The 17,991-nt window shown below is 42.8% G+C and overlaps 1 protein-coding gene across 5 annotated transcripts; it reads right to left on the minus strand.

Annotated features, from left to right (window-relative positions):
* Positions 1–444: 444 nt before the first annotated feature.
* BROX (BRO1 domain and CAAX motif containing) lies at positions 445–17,829 on the minus strand. 5 transcript variants are annotated; one of them, XR_004496741.1, is made up of 14 exons: positions 17,752–17,829; positions 15,756–15,886; positions 15,000–15,106; positions 13,403–13,499; positions 12,025–12,120; positions 11,363–11,435; positions 10,935–11,040; positions 10,264–10,353; positions 9,427–9,512; positions 9,101–9,174; positions 8,032–8,113; positions 6,849–6,999; positions 5,264–5,423; positions 4,617–4,817 (listed from the first exon to the last, which is right to left on the minus strand). XR_004496741.1 is itself a non-coding variant. In XM_015621066.3 (13 exons), exons 2-13 carry the CDS (start codon positions 15,854–15,856, stop codon positions 4,731–4,733), a joined length of 1,236 nt encoding a protein of 411 aa, XP_015476552.1. In that variant the 5' UTR covers positions 15,857–15,886; positions 17,752–17,827; the 3' UTR covers positions 445–4,730. The 5 variants fall into 5 exon arrangements, 2 of the variants coding, with proteins under 2 accessions (XP_015476552.1, XP_015476553.1); XR_004496740.1 differs by lacking the exon at positions 9,101–9,174 and adding an exon at positions 6,629–6,687 and having other exon boundaries at positions 4,761–4,817; XM_015621066.3 differs by lacking the exon at positions 9,101–9,174 and having other exon boundaries at positions 445–4,817; positions 17,752–17,827.
* Positions 17,830–17,991: the final 162 nt, after the last annotated feature.

The raw sequence follows: 17,991 nt of genomic DNA on the forward strand, positions 1-17,991 counted from the left end.
GACACCAGCAGAAGCATGTCTGGTTCAGAGAGGGAAGACTGAGCCGGCTGTGCTAGCAAGGCTTCATCCAAAATAACAGAGAAGTTATTCCCAAATAACCCCCTTCACATAGTGTACAGAATACCCCACAATGTCACAGACCTTGGCAAGTACTGGGATTTTGTACAGTCATAAGAAATTCTGCCTAATTACTTTCTTTTTTCTAACCAGGAATTTGGGAAGCCCATATCCTCTCTTCCTGCCCCAGGACCTGACATGCTTCACTGTAGCTACTACTTCCATAGGCACCCAATCCATATATCTTCCTTATTTATGTCCTCCTTTAAGCAAGGATTAAGCATTCTCTACAATTAAAAAAGTTGTATTAAATTGCAGACAGTAACATTCAAGACAGAGCCTTTTACTTGGTACTGTGTGTAAAACTTTAAATAATGAAATAAAACATAATACTTGAAGATTGTTTATTTTAAATGGCATTCTGAAATTCGTGGCTATATACAAATTTTCCAGCTATGAAGCTTAAGATTGCATGGTGACTGTCTTCACAAAGTAAGGCTGCTCGGTCAGTAATCTCAGAGCTGATTCCATTGAAGTGGGATTACTCAGAGTACAGGATGGCTTCAGGAAGCTTGTAATCCATGAAGGCACCAGCACCAAAGGAGGGAAGCCTTCCTACATAAAAAGCTAATCAAGGGTCCCCTGGGATGCCATGGGACCTTTGCTGAATTTGAGAGCATCACCAGCAGGGAAAGGTCTGAGTGAAACCAGTGGCCACTGTGGAAAGGCCTTTACACTGCACTCACAACCTGCAGACAGGTACACACTGCAGGGGCTTTTCCATGCCAGTCCTACTCACTGTGCTTTATTCCTCACTCAGCTGGGCCAGTGACAGGACGAAAACACAGAAAAAGGAAAAAAAAAGCAGCTTATGCTACTATGGCAATTTAAGAGTGATCTTTAGAGATAGAATCTTTTTAGGGATAACTAATAGGCATGAACAGGACTTATGTCAATGCTGAAACTTCAGTTTAGATACCAGACACAGGGATGGGATGAAATGTTTCACCCCGCAGCCAACAGACAGAAAGTCTTCACTTCTGGGAATTCCCATGGAAGACAGATGAGCTGCTGCCTCCTCTCATGTTCCCCAATACTAAAGGCAGAGATATGCTTCATGAGTTTGTTTTATACACAGACAATTAAAAATACATTTTAGTAATGTTTCCCATTAAAACCTTACCCATATCACACTACTGAAATCAGTGCAACAAAATGACAGGAAGGACTATTTACAAGCATATTGTATTGTACCAAATTTGCAAGACAAGAAATTTCTAAAGTGCAAAGTTGTCTCTATTCTACATAGACACAGGGATCCATTTTCCTGCTTGTTGTACAAACAACTACCATCGTTACAGACACACCACAGATCCATGCTGAACATCCAAGTGACCAAATGCCATCCCTAGGCTGACAGGCAAAACTCTACCAAATCCAGTGGGAGGCAGACATCAGCATCCAAGGGCCAGGTTTAGTCCCCCAGCTGTAGGTGTGTCACATGCTGGATGGAGAGTAACTACTGAAAACCCAGGAACACATAGGAAGTGTATTTAAATACATGGAAAAAGTATATTTAAATACATGGAGGAAGGTATTTAAATAGAAATCCTACAAAGAGCTTAATGGTTTGGTTTATAGTAGATTAAAGACAATCACTGCTTTTCTTAAAGCACAAAACAGAGGGCCCAGCACTCCGTATTTTATTCAGCTGCAGTTCTGTCCTGCTTCAGATGGGGCACAAATTTTTAAAGACTATTTACACCAACAAGATTTGCAGGCTTAGCCATGAGAACCTCTCAAACCAGAGAGAGGCCAGAAAAAAAGGCTCTTGCAGCATTAGAATATTAAAAAGTCACCGTTCAAAATACCTCACTCTTAAAAATTACTAAAGGGAGCTATAACAGAAGGAACATGGCTGCTGGGTTTCCAGATTCATGGAAACTCCCAGTTCATTCACCCATATCCTTAAGCATATTGGACAGTTAATCTATATCCTATTTACAGTAATTCCTGCTACTAGCCAACAAAACCAAAAGAGAAAGCTGCTCATTGCCTCACAGCTCTCTCTACTTTGCAAACTAAACAGTCTCCAGCTTCTTATTTTTTGGCAAAACCATCCAATGTTTGCCACAGGATTTTAGCTACAAGTAAACAAAGTTTGTCTTGAAAAGCAACACATGTTAAGTGAATTAGTTTGTTCCATTAGTCTATTTTTAAACTACTACATCATATTTACTGAAACAGCTATGGCGTAAGAGGTTACACTGCTAGGCTTAAGTAATGTCATCATCTGACACAATTCACTTGGTTATGCCCCAAATTATTTACAGTGAACTTGATTCAGAAAAACCACTCGGTTTGAGAAAGCATCCAAAGAATTCCAAGTCCATAAAATAATCTTTCCTACCAAGATGTTTGGGAATGATTTAGTCATGATTTGTTAATTTGATTTTAAGATATTCCTCTACTGGAACCCACCCACGAGTAGGAGCTGCATGGGAAATGAATCCCAGGACCAACATGTGCATTAGGAAATAAGGGTATATCTGTGCCACAGTTTGTAGCAGATGGAAGGGAAAATGAGGGGAGGAGGGAAAATGGGATCTAGTCTAGATCTTTCTTTATCTATCTATTAGATAAAGAAAACTAATTCAGTTGAGATGTGTATTGACAAAGAATTCTGAAAAACAGTGAGTAGCTAAAAAAATGGTGATTATGAAACTGAGTTAACTCAGTGCATCTTGATCCTTAAAGGGGGAAGGCTGAGCAAATGTTGTTGACTACAGCTGAAATACATTTTTAGAATTAAAATCTATATAAGAAAACTAACTCCACACTCCACACTTAGGCAAAACCTAAGCTGGTCTTTTAACAATGCAAGAAGTCTGAGTTAGGAACAGATTTGAGTAACTCTTCATGAAACATACCACAGGTCCCTGTGCAGCACCAGAAGAAATGGAGCCATTTCAGGTATATATTCTTCTTGATACTCATTATTCTCTAGGCCCCTGCAGAACAGAAACTTCTTCCAAAAAAATTCAGCTCACTTTACACTTATTTTTATATGCAGAACTGACAGAAAGAAAAATCCGTCACGGAAAGCAAGGAGGTCTGCATTTGATCAACACACAACAGCCAGCATTAAAAGTCTCTTTGCCTTTTGTATTAACAAATTTTGTAATTTGGTCCAGTATCTCAGGAAGAGTCTTGAGTTCCCTATTAACCTCATCAGCAGCTTTTGTTCCCCAGGCCTTCAGGGAGTTACACACCTGCTCTCTAAGCTGAGTGTCTCCAAGCCCCATGAAAGATTTTAGAAGCACCGAATTACAGCACAGTGGAAGGTGAACAAAGAGTACAAAGTGAGGAATGTGATTACAGTCAGGCTGCTGTTTCTTTCTCAGGCAAAGAGAAGTGCAGCAACTGGTACCCAGGGACTGCAAGGCTCTCACTTCAACACATGCATCATAAAACTTTGCACTTGCAGCAAATCAGAAAGATGTTTTTGTTGTCACGGCTGTTTTGCAGTGCTCAGCACTAAAGAATGCTGTCACATTTTCCACAGCAGGCAGGAATGGAAGCAGCAAATTCTGCAAAATCCTTTCTTTCTTAGCCTTGACTGGGCTTGGCTTCTGGCAAGTTTTCTTCCGAAAGAGCTGATTTCAGTGCAATACTGCAAAAGCTGAGAAGCAGCACTGCTTACACAGGGCATAAAGGAAATCTAGAGCTTGGCTTCCCAGCTGTGCCATCAGCTCTTCAGTTCATCTTTCCTGCCTGTTCTCCTGACAGCTTCTTATAGACACCACCCAGATGGAAACACAGCAACTTGATTCTAAATCCATTACCTTAGCAAGACAGCTGTGGGAATTCCAGTGCCAAGAGATCTGAACTGTCTGCAGCTTTCAAACTTAACAAAGCTTTGAAGATTTAAAAACTCTGAATGAATGACACAGGGATGCTTTACTTGTAAGCATTTCCATATTGCTTGCTGCATCACTTTCAGATACACTTTGATATTGAAGGATTTGGATTAAAGGACAGACAAAGATAAGGTACCTTACTACAAATTCTGATATAAAAACCCTAATGTACAGAGGAAAGAATAGAGGTTAATAGTTTCAGAACATAAACTGTGCTCCTGTTATAAAGAACTTGAGGTTTCCCCAAGTTCTGTGCAAGTCCTGTGAAATACCATAGGAGTGTTACAAACCAAACCCAGATTTTCTTCCCTCACTACAATTAGGTGAATTGGAACACGACAGGGTGCTAAGCCTGAATGACAAAACTTGAATAAATATAACTGTTCGTGCAAACTTCTGTTTGCAGAATTGGACATGACACAGCATATAAAGTAATGGAAAAATCCTCAAGCATTACAATCATGATACTGCCTTTGCTATTTGTGGGTAAAACTAAACCCACAAAAAGAAACTCCCTAGAGGCACAATAGGAACATTTAAGCCCACTCATTCTATGATATCCCACTAAAATCAAAAATAAATCAGATATAAATAACCTCCTATAAATCCACCACATTCTTAAGCAAGATATTAACAAAGGTAAATTAAATTAGTCTTCTAAATGTAAAAAGGAGAATCAATAAAAGATCAGAACTAAAGCCCCAGAGTCCTATGAATAGGAGTTTCAAAGAGACTTCAAAGCACTTATGGCACTTAAGAAATCTGGCATCCACTGTCTTTTTGAGGCTTTATATCTGGTTCCTTCAGAGGTTTTACTTCTTCATCTGGTTTTGGTTTAGCCTGCAAACAAGAAGAAAAAAAACCCACAATTAAATACCACAAGTACAAACCACTGTGTCTGCACAGTACTTATGCACAGCTAACTTTACATGTTATAATCTAATAGTGCCCTCTCTTTTCAAGTAAGCCTCAAGCAAGATGGAAAAGCCAACTGTTGTCTGTTTCAGCATCCTTAAATGAATCCTCTTCTATAAAACAATCTTTCTCTAGCATTCACTCCTGTAATGTTACAGGATTTAGTAAAAAATGAGCTGATTTTCCAGATGCTGGCAGTGTGGCAGAGGTTAATTGACTTGCCCCTGGCACAACAGAAGGATGAGCTTAGGTGGTAGTCTTGTGTCTGCTTCCTACACTGAGCTGGGCAATGTTACAGAAGAGCCAAGCTAACTCTGAATGATACAGAGAATAAAACCAGAGGGAAAGAACAGCACATAGGATTATCTTACCGTGTCATCCTTTGGCCTCTTGGTGAGATCAAATGCTGCAACTGTTTCAGAAGTCCAGTGTGCATTCAAGGCAGGAAGCTCGAAAGGAACAGGCTCTACTAAGCCATAGTTTGCTTTCAATTCCAGCTGGGGAGCCTCTGCTGGCACCTTCTGGAAATAGCTGGAACAGAATACAGAAATGTATTTAAAATACAATGGACCATCTCTGCAAGTCGTTTGCAATTCTAAACGAAACAATCTGGGTTTTCACAGTGGCAAACACTGCTGCTCTCTTCAGTAAGGCACTGCCTAACGTGCATTCTGCCAGCAAGGTTCACAAGAATAAAAGCAATTCCTTGTTAGTATTATTGTTTGTTCCCTAATTGTCTGGTGCGTTTTCTCCTACTTAATAACCATTATTCCCAGTGCTTCAATGAGAAGAGCATATTTTGTCAAAAGAAAACCCCTTCGAAATACAAATGAGGATTTAAAGTACTTCCCAAAGAAGAAGAGGACAGTTCTTCTCCTAAATAGTCTTAATGTGCCAGTGGATGATGGCAACACAGCAGACCCCACAGACTGGCTACAGGGCAAAGCCTCACTCAGGGTGTCCCTCTGCCCTTGGCCAGCAGGAGCTCGCACACAGACACCAGACACCCTCTGCCTCATTTCCTGTGCTGCACAGAGCTCTCCCAAAACAGTCTCTGCTTTCTCTTTCCAAGTTTTGTTCTAGAGGGACATGGATGTGTTGGAATCTCCAGTATGCTGCTGTTGTGAGCTCTGACAATGGGTATTTGAACCAAAGCAGAGCAGAGCATTTCTCTTCCTATTTGCAGTTCACTTTGATGTACTTGACCATCCTTTCCACTCAGTCAGTTCCCCTATTATGGAGGTCTTTAAATATAATAAAAATGGAAATAGCAAACCTATTATGGAATACAAAATCATAATAGGAGGGAAGGGGAGAAATAAATGAGCAAAAAAAACTCTAAAGACAAACTAATCTTCATATTTTCAACTGAAATAAAAACTTGGTATTTCCAAATCCTTTTTGGAAGGACATTAATGAACAGAAAGCCCTATTCACAATATTAACCATACTTGGACAGGTAAAGCTCCTAGGCTTTAAACACCCTAAGCATGTTCTTCACTGAAGGCAGCACTGTGTTTTGACTTCCCTGCTTGCAAAGCAGAATCACCTACTGGTCTTCTCCACTTCTCCCTCTATCCTCTTTTGCCTACTAGATCCCAGGAGACAGGAAGAGAGCATTACAGCAACACAGCAACTTCTGCAGATTTTCTCCTGTGCAGAAGTAAAAGCAACCAGGTGGCTGAGGAATTAAGGAAGAAAACTGCTCAGCCTCTCCAGATGTCAGTCCAACTCACACTGCTGAACTGGCACAGGACAGTGGGACAGAGTGGGACAACACAGACACACTGCAAATCTGCCAAGAGAAAATTACAGAAATTTATCTGTAAGTTACATGTCATGCCCTAAAGGAATGTAACAACTGGAGAGTGAAATTTACCATCCCATCCTGAAAATAAAGGCAAATGAGGCAATAACACTTCATACAGAGTGCTGTACCCACCATGAATTACTTACATAAATCCATTCTCTCTCTGGCATTTTTCTAGTGTGCTTTTAATCAAACTTCCTAATTTCCTAAAGAAAAGATGTCCAGAAGGTTTGGCAGTAGTCCCAGGCCCTTTGGTTTCTCCATATTCTTTGCACAATGCTTCAGCTTTGGCAAAAACTTTGCAAGAAAGAAAGGAAATAAAAATTATTTACATGACCCTCTTAAATCATGGTTCTGCTGTACAGTGCTTCAGTCTTACAAGACACCAGAATCCAGTCAGGCTTCTTTCTTCTTAGAAACAAAACCAAACTGGCTCAAAGACAGCACTTCCAGCCAAGATTTCCTGCATCCAACAAGTGACTGGGCACAGGAAAAGAAAAAGATAGCTTTTTGGGTGGGAAGACACAGGAAGCATTCTTATGTGTGGGGAAAAATGCAACAATAAAAGCCCAAGAACTGTGCCACATGGTAGGGAAAAACAGAGGGTGTGATGGTGTCCCCACACAGCTGATGCCCCAAACCTAACAACAGTAACCAATAGCAAGTGGGAAAAGAAGCACTCTTTTCTGAACAGCAGAACAGTATTTGTTTTACTTCAAGAAATCCAACTTAAGTTTGTTCTTAATAAATTTTGATTTATTTTTAGAGCTAATATTAAAGTTTCCACCTAGAAGATTTGAGCATTTGTATACATTGCAGTAAAACTATGCAATGCAGGCCATTGGGGTAGAAATAGCTTTGAAGAGAGAAAACTGGGCAGAAGACCTTGAACTACTACAAACTTGCCTGAACACACCTTTTAATAGAATAGAAAAGAAATAAGTTACTGAAGCCTATTTAAAAATAAACAAGCATGACTTAGATTTACTATTTAACCTCCAAAGCAGAAATGTCTGCACTACTCTAACACATAGACCAGAAAACAGGATGACCAGACCATTGGTTTTTACACTGTGTATTGCAGGCAGCTCAAAGCCAGTCTTTAAACCAGGCTGAGAAGTGAAGATGAAATTTTCTGCAGCACTGCTATGAAAGACAGTCTTTGGTAAGACAAAAAAAACAACAAAAAAACACACTGTCTCTATTCAAAGGTGTGCTGGATTTCCATCAGGTGACAGATAAAGTCTTTATGGGAAAGCAAATTAACACAGCAAAACAGAACAGGCATGGCATCATCAGACCCTGTACTCCAGTCTCAACCACACTTACATTTTTCTGATTCCTGCAGAGATCTGATTGCTTCCCCACATTTATCACTTGCCAGCAAAGTCTGGCCATGGTAACAGTATGCCTGATGGGAGAGGACAAAATCATTACCAACATCACTGGACATTTCCTGCACCAATTCCCTTCTGCTCCCTACAGCAGCTGCAGCTCTTTGAAGCTGCCATTCCCTGCAGGTAGTTGACAGCTGGGGAATGCAAGTCAAAGCAGCATTCACTGAACAATTAATGCAGTTCAACATGAACACTGAACCAGAACCATGAACTCTTGGTATGAACCAAGCTGTGCTGGGTCTAGCCAAGAGTAACTGAGCTGCATGGAGCTGTTTGACCTGAAGCACCAGCACACAGGCCAGTCCAAACTCTCACTGTAGCAGTGTGCTGCATCAAGCCCCAGCACAGAAAGAGAATGAACCCCAGGCAAGTTTACAAAGCTAAGACTGAAAACTAAAACTACCTGAACACTCAAAAACTCCATCTGTGACAAACATCACTGAATCTGGAGAAGATGAGGTGTTCTGCTGTCTGACATCTTTTGTTATAGTCCAAATGACTTTTCCACCCCAGAAGGTCCCATTCCTTCATACCTGTGCTTGAAGGTAGTATTGTATTCCAGTGAGAACTGATTTCCTATTATCTATTATCAGGAGTTGAACTGAACTAGTAAATACAATAGGTGAAGGAACAATCCCACCAACTAATGCCTACCTTTCCCCCCTTCCTTTAGTGTCTGTTCTCACAGTACCAATTTATCCAAATTTACCATTGCCCAGATTACTCAAATTTAAAAAAAGGAGAAGTACCACAACTCTTACCCTCCCTCACCTCTCAAACCTGCTATTAAGGCAAGCAGCTTTTAGCTACAGGCTCAGCCTAAGAGAAAGATAATTATGTAAGCTGCTTAGTTTGGGCCTCTTGTACAGTATAAAACAGACAGATTACAGGCTGTGGCAGGCTACAAGATACAGCAAATTGAGCAGCTGAGAATCTCAGGGGCACCACAGCACTTGCCAGGAGATCCATCAGGCAAATAGGGACAGCTCTTGGAATGGTACCTTTTGGTACTTGATGCAGTTTCATTCAGGGCCTTCATAAAGATGCTCAGCTCTGAACTGTGCCTAGGATCAGGCTGTGATGTAGATAACAGAGATGACCATTATGCTCAACCTGAATGGCTTCAATTAAAGATCTGTGATCACAACAAATCCGCACTGCTGCAATTTCATTTGGCTCCACAAAAATGAGTTCAAATGTCACTGACACTGCACAATTCCTCTTCACAGTATGGAAAGAAAGCCAAGGCAATACTTAGGCCCCATTCCCTACGCAGCCCTTGGCAGACAGACAGCAAGCTGCGACTGCTGCCACGCAAAGTACTTACGTAGGCCATATAGAAACAGCTCTTCAAGTTTAAGTACTTCCTCCATTTACCTGCATAGGTTGGATCCAAACTGGATAATGTTTGATCTGTGAACACATATGTAAAATTATTCTTAAGACATTTCCAAAAAGAAAAACCCCAAACACATTATAAGACCAGAGTTCTTAAACTTAGCAATAGATCCTAACTCCAAAGCATCCAGAAACAAGGGACAAAAGTTAGTCCTGCAAAAGCACAGAAAAACGAGAAAAAAACCAAAACTATGCAGCTATCATGCAATTGTCCCTAGAATCCCTGAAACTGCTGTCCACTAAGTCTGGAAGGCTAATTCTCTAAGTATTTTTAGTCAGCATTTGAAAGCTTGCTCCTAGTTTAAGTTCCAGTAGTGACCTATAATGTGATGTATGTTACAATGTTCTCCTGACTCCCAACATTTCTCCCACTTGTAAGCCTCAGTAAGCCCAGAGATCATCTTACTCCTCTGGAAGGTGGTACATAATGAACCCACTCTACTCCCCATGCTCTGCATCATGATCTGCTGCCCAAAGGCAGCTGGAACACACTCCATTGACATCAGGCCATTTGTCTGCTGCTAGTCTGTCTTCCTTCACTAATGTTTCCTTCCATGAGTTACAGAAAAAGATTCCCACAAAACCAAAAAGCTTTGTCAAAATACATACTGATAACTGAAGCCTTAAATGTGCTAAATAGAAGCTAAATACACACTCCATATCCACTGAGAGCAGCATTAATACTGCAGTTTATGGGTGGGTGAAGTATATTTGCTGGCAAGAGTGCATAAACCAAGTCACTAAGGATACAAAACAAGACACTCACCAGCTTTTTGGTAGAAGTTGGCTGTTTCATAAGCAAGAGCAGCTATTAGGCCTGGATTGTGTTTCAGCTCAATAGCCCGAGCAATTGTCACTGAAAAAAAGTTCCACACCATAGTTTAAATTTAATTGAAATGTCCCATCACATCAAATCAGCAGAGGCATTTAGGGTTTTAAAACCCCTGCACGAACAGGAAATAGATGTTGTGTCAAGCAAACAGCGGACTAAAGACAGATTGTTTCTTGGATAGAATGATTCCATTTAATAGAAAAATTTAATCCAATTTAATAGAAAAACTGAAGGAATGTTAGCCTTAAGATTAGCTAATAAAGAGAAGCTTCACATATTTTAAAGGAAAGGAACTGGGAATTTATGTTAGGCAAGCATGGTGGTGAATAGCTTGCATGAAAGGAGAAAATAAGAAAAAGGAGCACCACACACAATTTCTTCCTAAGTGAAAGATATTCCGCATTACAATTGTAATATCAGACTGATTTGTGGCATTTTCCTTCTATAATTGTAACAGAATTTTCTTTAAAAGCAACCTGCCCCACTATGCCACAGTACTTTGGGAGAATAAAAAACCCATGGCCTTGCTGCCAACCAGAATTCATGAGACATCGGTGACCCACAGAGTCATTTCCCACACCCAAGCAATGCATATTTGAAGATACCTTCTTGAGCTTCAGCTTGACACTGTACTATGTAGGAGTCTATAAGTCGAGCTTCTAAATCTCTTCCCTTTTCCACAGGTGTAATCAATTTTGGAATGTGATTTTCCTGAATACAAAGCAAGTCTCAGAGTTAGTTTAGGCCTAATACCAGTGCAAAACAAGTGCCTCATTCCTAAATGGATGGGACACACTGAGTGAAGGTCCCAAGACAGCACTGTAGCACATGATACAGGCAGACAGACAAACACTCTTCCAGTGCCACTGGGAATGAGTTGCAGGGATTGAGTGGTACCACAACATATTAATACCTTTCTGTTCCCTGTATCATTCAGGTGGTCTCAGGTATATGTGTATAGCAAAGGCCTCTCTACGACAAAAAAGTATTTGGAGACACTTTGAAGAACAGACAGCAAAGAAAGTCCTTCTACCTTCAGGTGTTTAAAAATCCCAGCTGCTATCTTCAGGCTGCGATGAACATCTTTTGCTTCATCTTCTGTTATACTGAGAAAGCAGAATGAACCAGTAAAGTTATAGTCAGAAAGGGCCTCTAAGTGTCATTCATTTGTCTAGATGAATCTTAAATCCTTCAAGAATCAAGAGTCAACTAATTCCCAAAGTGACCTGTGCCATGGCTGTGCTACCCTCAGAGTAAAGGAGATTCCTACAGTGTCCAATCATGAAATAATCATAGAGAACTCGCTTGGAAAAAAAGAAACATAAGATCTGTGATAAATCTCAAGTAAAAGGCAACCTCAGTGTTAGAAGCCAAAGATTTACAAGTCTGTAGGGCTAAACGTCAGCAGAGCTGTGATTTTGAGAATCTGAGTTTTGTACCTGGACATTTAGAAGGGGACTGATGAAGAGTTTACTGACCAACGACACTTTCTCTCACCACAGTCACTGGTGGTACTACAGCTCTTGGTTTACAGAGGCAAGAAGGGTTTGAAGTGCTTGTGTGTAAACACCAACTGCCTCCTGGAACTCCTCTGTCTGAGCTGGACATGTCCCACAGCAGGCAACCCCCAGAACCTGCTAAATCTTTGGTGAAGTATTGCTACAGCAGAATTGTTAGGAAACAAAAACCACTTACTCTTCTTTTCCAGCGAGTCTTGATGCATATTTTGTGTACCATAGAGCTACATTAAATCCCATGGAAATCAGTTCAAACACTGCATCCTGCTGGGCACTAAAGAAAGACAGACAAAAAACCCTCAAAAACTTTATGCATTCAGCTTTGTTCTGACATCTCTCTCTGCTGATAGTTCATGTAGCAAAGCCAACACTTCTCTCCATAAAACATTTTCCATTTAAGATGTCAACAATTTCCAATTCAGAACCTCCTACTTGCTGAACTACCTAAGACAGACTTCAATTTTTCTACTTATTCCCTTTAGAAACTCATAATTACAATCTCCCACATTCAGATGCCCACCCTTCCCTTTTGGGAACTTTTATTTTAAAACTGTAACTTGAGATTTGTTTAGCTTTGGGTGTGGCTGACATTTTTCCATCTCTTTTTTTTTTTTTTTTTCAATTGCACATTTTGTGGAAAGCCTTGCCCTGGAATGTCCACTTTAAAGCTGTAGTGCTACGTTAATAAGTCAGAGTCTGTTACAAGTCTCTCAAATGAATGTTATTGCAAGCATTTATGTAACTGCAGACAAACAGCATGTGCAAATAGCAAGAAATTTCAAAAGCTAAAACCAGAGCCTTTGAAAAGACTGAACTTGCAATCACAAGCTCAGTATAGCTTAGGAACTACCAAACCTTTTAAAAAGAAAGATGTGGGAGTGGGAACAGTAATGCTGGCACAAGTACAGGAGCGTATGACCGTGAGAAAATTAAAAGAGAATCCTAATCAACAGATTTTCTTCTGTGGGGAATAAAACCTTTGAGAAGGCCAAGTACTTCTAGCTAAAGCTTGACAAATTTGTAGGCATGGTTATACAACACAACTGCCTCCAATAGCAAGAGACAAGTGAATAATTCAGGAGGTTACAGATCTGTATTCCTACCGGAAACAGAGGATTAGTTTGTTTGAACCAAGAGGACATATACTTGGAGCTTCAGAGGACAAGAAAAAATCAGGTCTTCAGCAACACTGGAACCTCCAAAGAGAAGTTCCTGCTCAGGCCATAGTGCCAAATATTCAACTGCAGCGAGCTCTGTTACCATGCTCAACTCATCAATGCTCTCAAGGCTCTTCTTTGTACTACTCTAGCCAACTGCAGGCTCAGTCTGTAGATTAACTGAGACCCAACGGATCCTTCTACCATTATTGTGCATTCTCACAGCTTTACATAAAGGCCATGCACACTTCAGAATACCTGACACAGTACAGCAGCTACCCAAAACACAGCAACACCTTTTCAGAAACTACTTTTTGCTACATTTCTGGCACAGGTGCGTGTGTGTAACAGAGCAGCAGAGAGCCATTGCTTTACCCGCACTCAGAAAAGCACACGCACCTCGGGACTTGTCCTTGTAACGTGTCTGTCCACTTGAAATTCTGAATGTATCTCAACTTGCACTCTTGGGAAGAGTCATCCAGTGAAAGGATAAAACCTATGGAATAATAAAACAGGCAATCTCGAAGTAGAAAACACAAATTCATAATGAAGGAGATGGATCAATATGAATACAGATATGGATAAAGAAATGTTTCTTGCTAAACCCCTCAAAACCCCATGTTACTTCCATGGGGCCTCTATTCCACAGTATCTTGAGAATAAAATGTGGGGAAAACCAACCCAGCACGTTACCAGCTCAGTCCTGAGAATCTTGACTGCTCAAGGAAAACCTGGCAGATGTCTGCATGTCCCATATGGTGACAAGTTGGGAGTGGGACTGGCCCAGGTACAGGATGGTTGAGGTTCTTCAAGGTGAGTGAGTGGCTGTCTCTGCCACCATAGTGGCAACCAGGAAATTCCAAGAAAAGCTGCCTGCTCAACAGGGAGAGGGTAAAGGGCTTCTAAGCATGGGCTCATCTAGTCATCATCTATCTCCAGGACTACAGGAAATTGGTTATGTCCAGTAGCCAAGAAAACAGCAGTTAGTGGGATGAAGCTCATGCTATGGGATGTTGAAATCCTAGCATATGCATGCCCAGGAACTTTTTAGGGAGGCTGAAGAAGGGCCTTGGTCTGATCAGGTCTTACAGACTTTAAGAGGTTAAGAGCTTGCCATAGCAGCTATGTGGGCTATGCCTGTCACTGTGTCACGTGTTTATAAACAAAGAAAATATTTATTGCTTTCACATGCAGGAGATTTTAGTGGTGAAGCATGATATTTTCCTGAACAAACTCTCCAAATCATAGCTGTAGCAACAGGGATTCTTATCTGACCTTGAGACGACATTACCATTCCCATTCTACACCATTCCCATGGACTCACTAAATCAACATTTACCTCCCACAGACTGAAAGATCCCACTTCCCACGAACCAGCTGATTCCTGAAAACTCAGTCCTAAGAACCTGGTCAAGCACCTGACTGCTAGGAGAGAGTTACCAAAATATTGGCAGAAGGAAGGTTTCAAAGGAATGTGTCAGCAGAGGTGAACAATCTACTGAAAATGCAGATACCATGCTGATGAGCACCTACATATATACACACAGCTAAGACAAACAGCAGTAGAAGGTAAACTTGCAACAAGTCTATGGTCTAGTATTAGACAAACCAGCAGTTTACACTGAATAATAAATTATATCAACTGATTAATAGACTCAATTATATTTAGGGAGCAATTCACTACCACCTAAGAGAAAAATACACGTTTTCTCCTCCACCAGAATGAGGTTAAAAGCAGGAGGGCAGGGCTGCCAGCACTTAGTACTGGCAGGGTCACAAAAGGACACGGGAACTCAGAGAAGGGGTCTGGTGAGCAGCCACCCCTGGTATCAAGCACAGAACCCATGCAGACACTCTCCTTCCTGTGCAAAGTGCAAAGAAGTGCAAAGCTTCTTTACAGGACATCAGAACAAAATTCACATTCTGAGAAGTGCCACTAAAATTGAACTGGTATTTCTCTTGATGAATTAGTAGTACTGCTAATAAATCTTCCTACCTTGCAGGAGTGAGAAGTACAAGTCAGCTGCATTCTTCATCATTTCTGGATTACAACTTGCATCTGTAAACAGCTCCAAGAGCCGTGTTCGAGATAACCTCAAGTCACTAAATCAAAAGAAAGCAAACAAACAAACAAAAAACCTAAGAATTTCTACTCAAAAATGTACTAATACAGAAAAATCTTCCTTTCTCCTCTGGATACATATGACTGACTCTTTGGTACAATCCATTCTGATCAGACAGCAGTAGATAATGAGTATTCAATCTATTGTACTAACACTAATGAAAATAACTACACCTTTACCTACCAAGAGGCTGGGTGCACAGGGAAGAAAGGAAAGTAACAAGCAGGAACATCCTTCAGTATTGGAATGGGATAATGGGATGATGAGATGAGGAGATGTCTGCAAAGCTGAGATCCCTTTTCATTTCATTCCTATCCACAACAGAACAGTCAGGCCTTATCCACTTATGGAAATTAAGCAATCTTTTGCAGAGGAATGCACAGTCATCAGAAAGACAATGAAGTGTTTCGTCTTTTCCCTCTGCATTGTTGTAATTTGCCTTGCTGTGCACTCAGAGACTTGAAAACTGGAGAATTCATTCTCTGTAAGCAAATGCTCAGTGTCTTACTGCCTCCCTGCCTAAACATTTCCAGTCATCTTCAGCTCAAAAACAGAAGAGAAACTGTTACTTATAAGGATGTCCCCCAAACTGCAAGAGGCAGAGTGAAGTTAGTACCGAGTACACTTACTTGCAAACTTTTGTTGCAGCTGGAGTGGTGGCTACCCCATAATAATTAAATGCAACGGGAGCTGTAGCCTTCAGAGGGTTGCGATGGAACCAGTGGGTCATTTTCTTCCTGTAATGTGGTTTATGCCAAATCTAAGGAGTGGAAAGGAAAGAACAGCTGCAGGAACAGGTACAACTGAGGTACTGCACATGTCCTGCTCCTCACAGAAAGATATTCCAAATGTAAACAACTAGGCAAGAAATTAATTTGAAATTAATTTGTTCTTCCCCATTTGAAATGCCAAGCTTCCATATGCCCTGTACTCATCATCCATGTCCTTAGCGTGAGAATTGCACTCTCTTGAAATACAAATGCTTTCTGAGGCAACTATTTTAAGTTAGGCAAAACGCTACCACCTACTTTGCTCTATGTGAGCACACATATTCCCAGGGAAAAAACCTCCCCATTTGTTATCTCCTGCAAAAGGCTGGACATACCTGTAAATTACATGAGAAGTATCTCAGAATCACAGAACCAATTGGGTTGGAAAAGACCCCTGAAATCACCAACCCAAACTTTTGACAGAACATTCCCATGTCAACCAGACCATGGCATGGTGACATGTCCAGTCTTTCCTTAAACACCTCCAGGGATGGTGGGTGACTCCATCACCTCCCTGGGCAGCCCATTCCAATGTTTAACAACCCCTTCTGTGAATAAATTCTTCCTAATGCAAAACCTGAACCTTCCTTGGCACAGCCTGAGGCCATTTCCTCTCATCCTGTCACTTGTTACCTGGGAGAAGAGGCTGATCCCCAGCCTGCCACAACCTCCTTTCACGGAGTAGTAGGGACTGATAAGGTCACCCCTGAACTGCCTTCTTCTTTTCCAGGTTAAATCTCAATTCACTGAGATCATTATACTGTGTCTAGTCCACCTGTGAGTAGCTTGTATTTGGGAGCCTTTGGTATAAATGGACCTGCAACCACAAATCCTGACTGAAAACATGGACCTATTTACATACATGTATCAGACCTGGAAGGTTGGAAGGGCAGAGATAAGCCCGACTATCTCTTTCGCTTCAGTTTCAGCAGACAAATACAACACAAGCATTGCAGTGAGCTTTACAACAGCAATGCGGGGTAATGGAACATAATGGGCACATCCTGAACATGGGAAGGCCCTACTGGATAAAAGGTGAAACTCTTTCACCATGAGGACAGAAAAACGGAGAAGGAAGTTGTGTGCTCTCCATCCTCAGAGGCTTTCCAGACCTCGCCGGACAAAGCCCCCGGTATGACCTCGGAGCTGTCCCTGCTCCGAGCAGGACGCCAGGACCTCCATCATCTCCTGGTCCTTCTGGAAACCCTTAAGTTCATCCTTATAAACCACTCTGCAGCTTTGCTGCAACAAACAAACAAACCCCAAGCAGATCTCCCAGCACAGATCCCCCGGCACCGTCCAGACCCTCTTGACCGAGCAGGGGGTTTTGTTCGTCGCGTCGGCACCGATCGCGCCGTGCTTATCGTTGCCGGCACCTCTCGGGGCCTGTCCATCATGCCAGCGCCTGTGGCGCCGTGCCCACCCACCTGCCCAGCGCCGCTGTCCCCGCGGTGTCGCGGCCCGGCCCGGGACGGTCCCTGAGAGGATCCCGAGGCCGCGGGACCCCGGCCCGGCCCCGCCGCTCCCGGCGCTGCGTCACGCGCCCGCCGCCGCAGGCAGCGCCAGCCGAGAGCCGATGGCACCGCCCCATCGCGGCCGATCGCATCGACCCCGCCGCTCGCCCTCCTCACCACCGGAGCCCCCGGGCCGCCGCCAACAGCAGCAGCCCCACGGCTGTGGGGCCTTCCCCCGGGACAGCGGCCGCCAGGGCGACAGGGGCCACAGCCTTCCGCCGGGAAGTACCCCGAACGCCGCCAACACCAGCGGAGGGGGACGCCAGCAAGCCGGCAGCGGCACCTGCCCTCCCGGAGGGGCGAGACTGCCCGCGATGCTGCAGGGGGGAGCCGAGGCTTACCTGGGGGCGGGCCTGCGGCGGCGGCACGGCCGGAGCGGAGGAGGGAGGAGTGGAGAAGCGGAGGAGGGAGGAGCGGAGCGGCCCCGCCCGGGCCCCGCCCATGCGCACGTGATCGGCGCCATGACAGGTACCGGGGCGGAAGTGGCGCCCTGGCCTCGGTAGCGATGGCGTGGGCGGGCGCGGCCGGCACCGCCTCCCCGGCTGGGCGGTGCGGGCAGGAGGCGCCGCCGCGCTCGGGTG

This window comes from Parus major, chromosome 3, assembly GCF_001522545.3.
Source record: "Parus major isolate Abel chromosome 3, Parus_major1.1, whole genome shotgun sequence".
Taxonomy (NCBI): Eukaryota; Metazoa; Chordata; class Aves; order Passeriformes; family Paridae; genus Parus; species Parus major.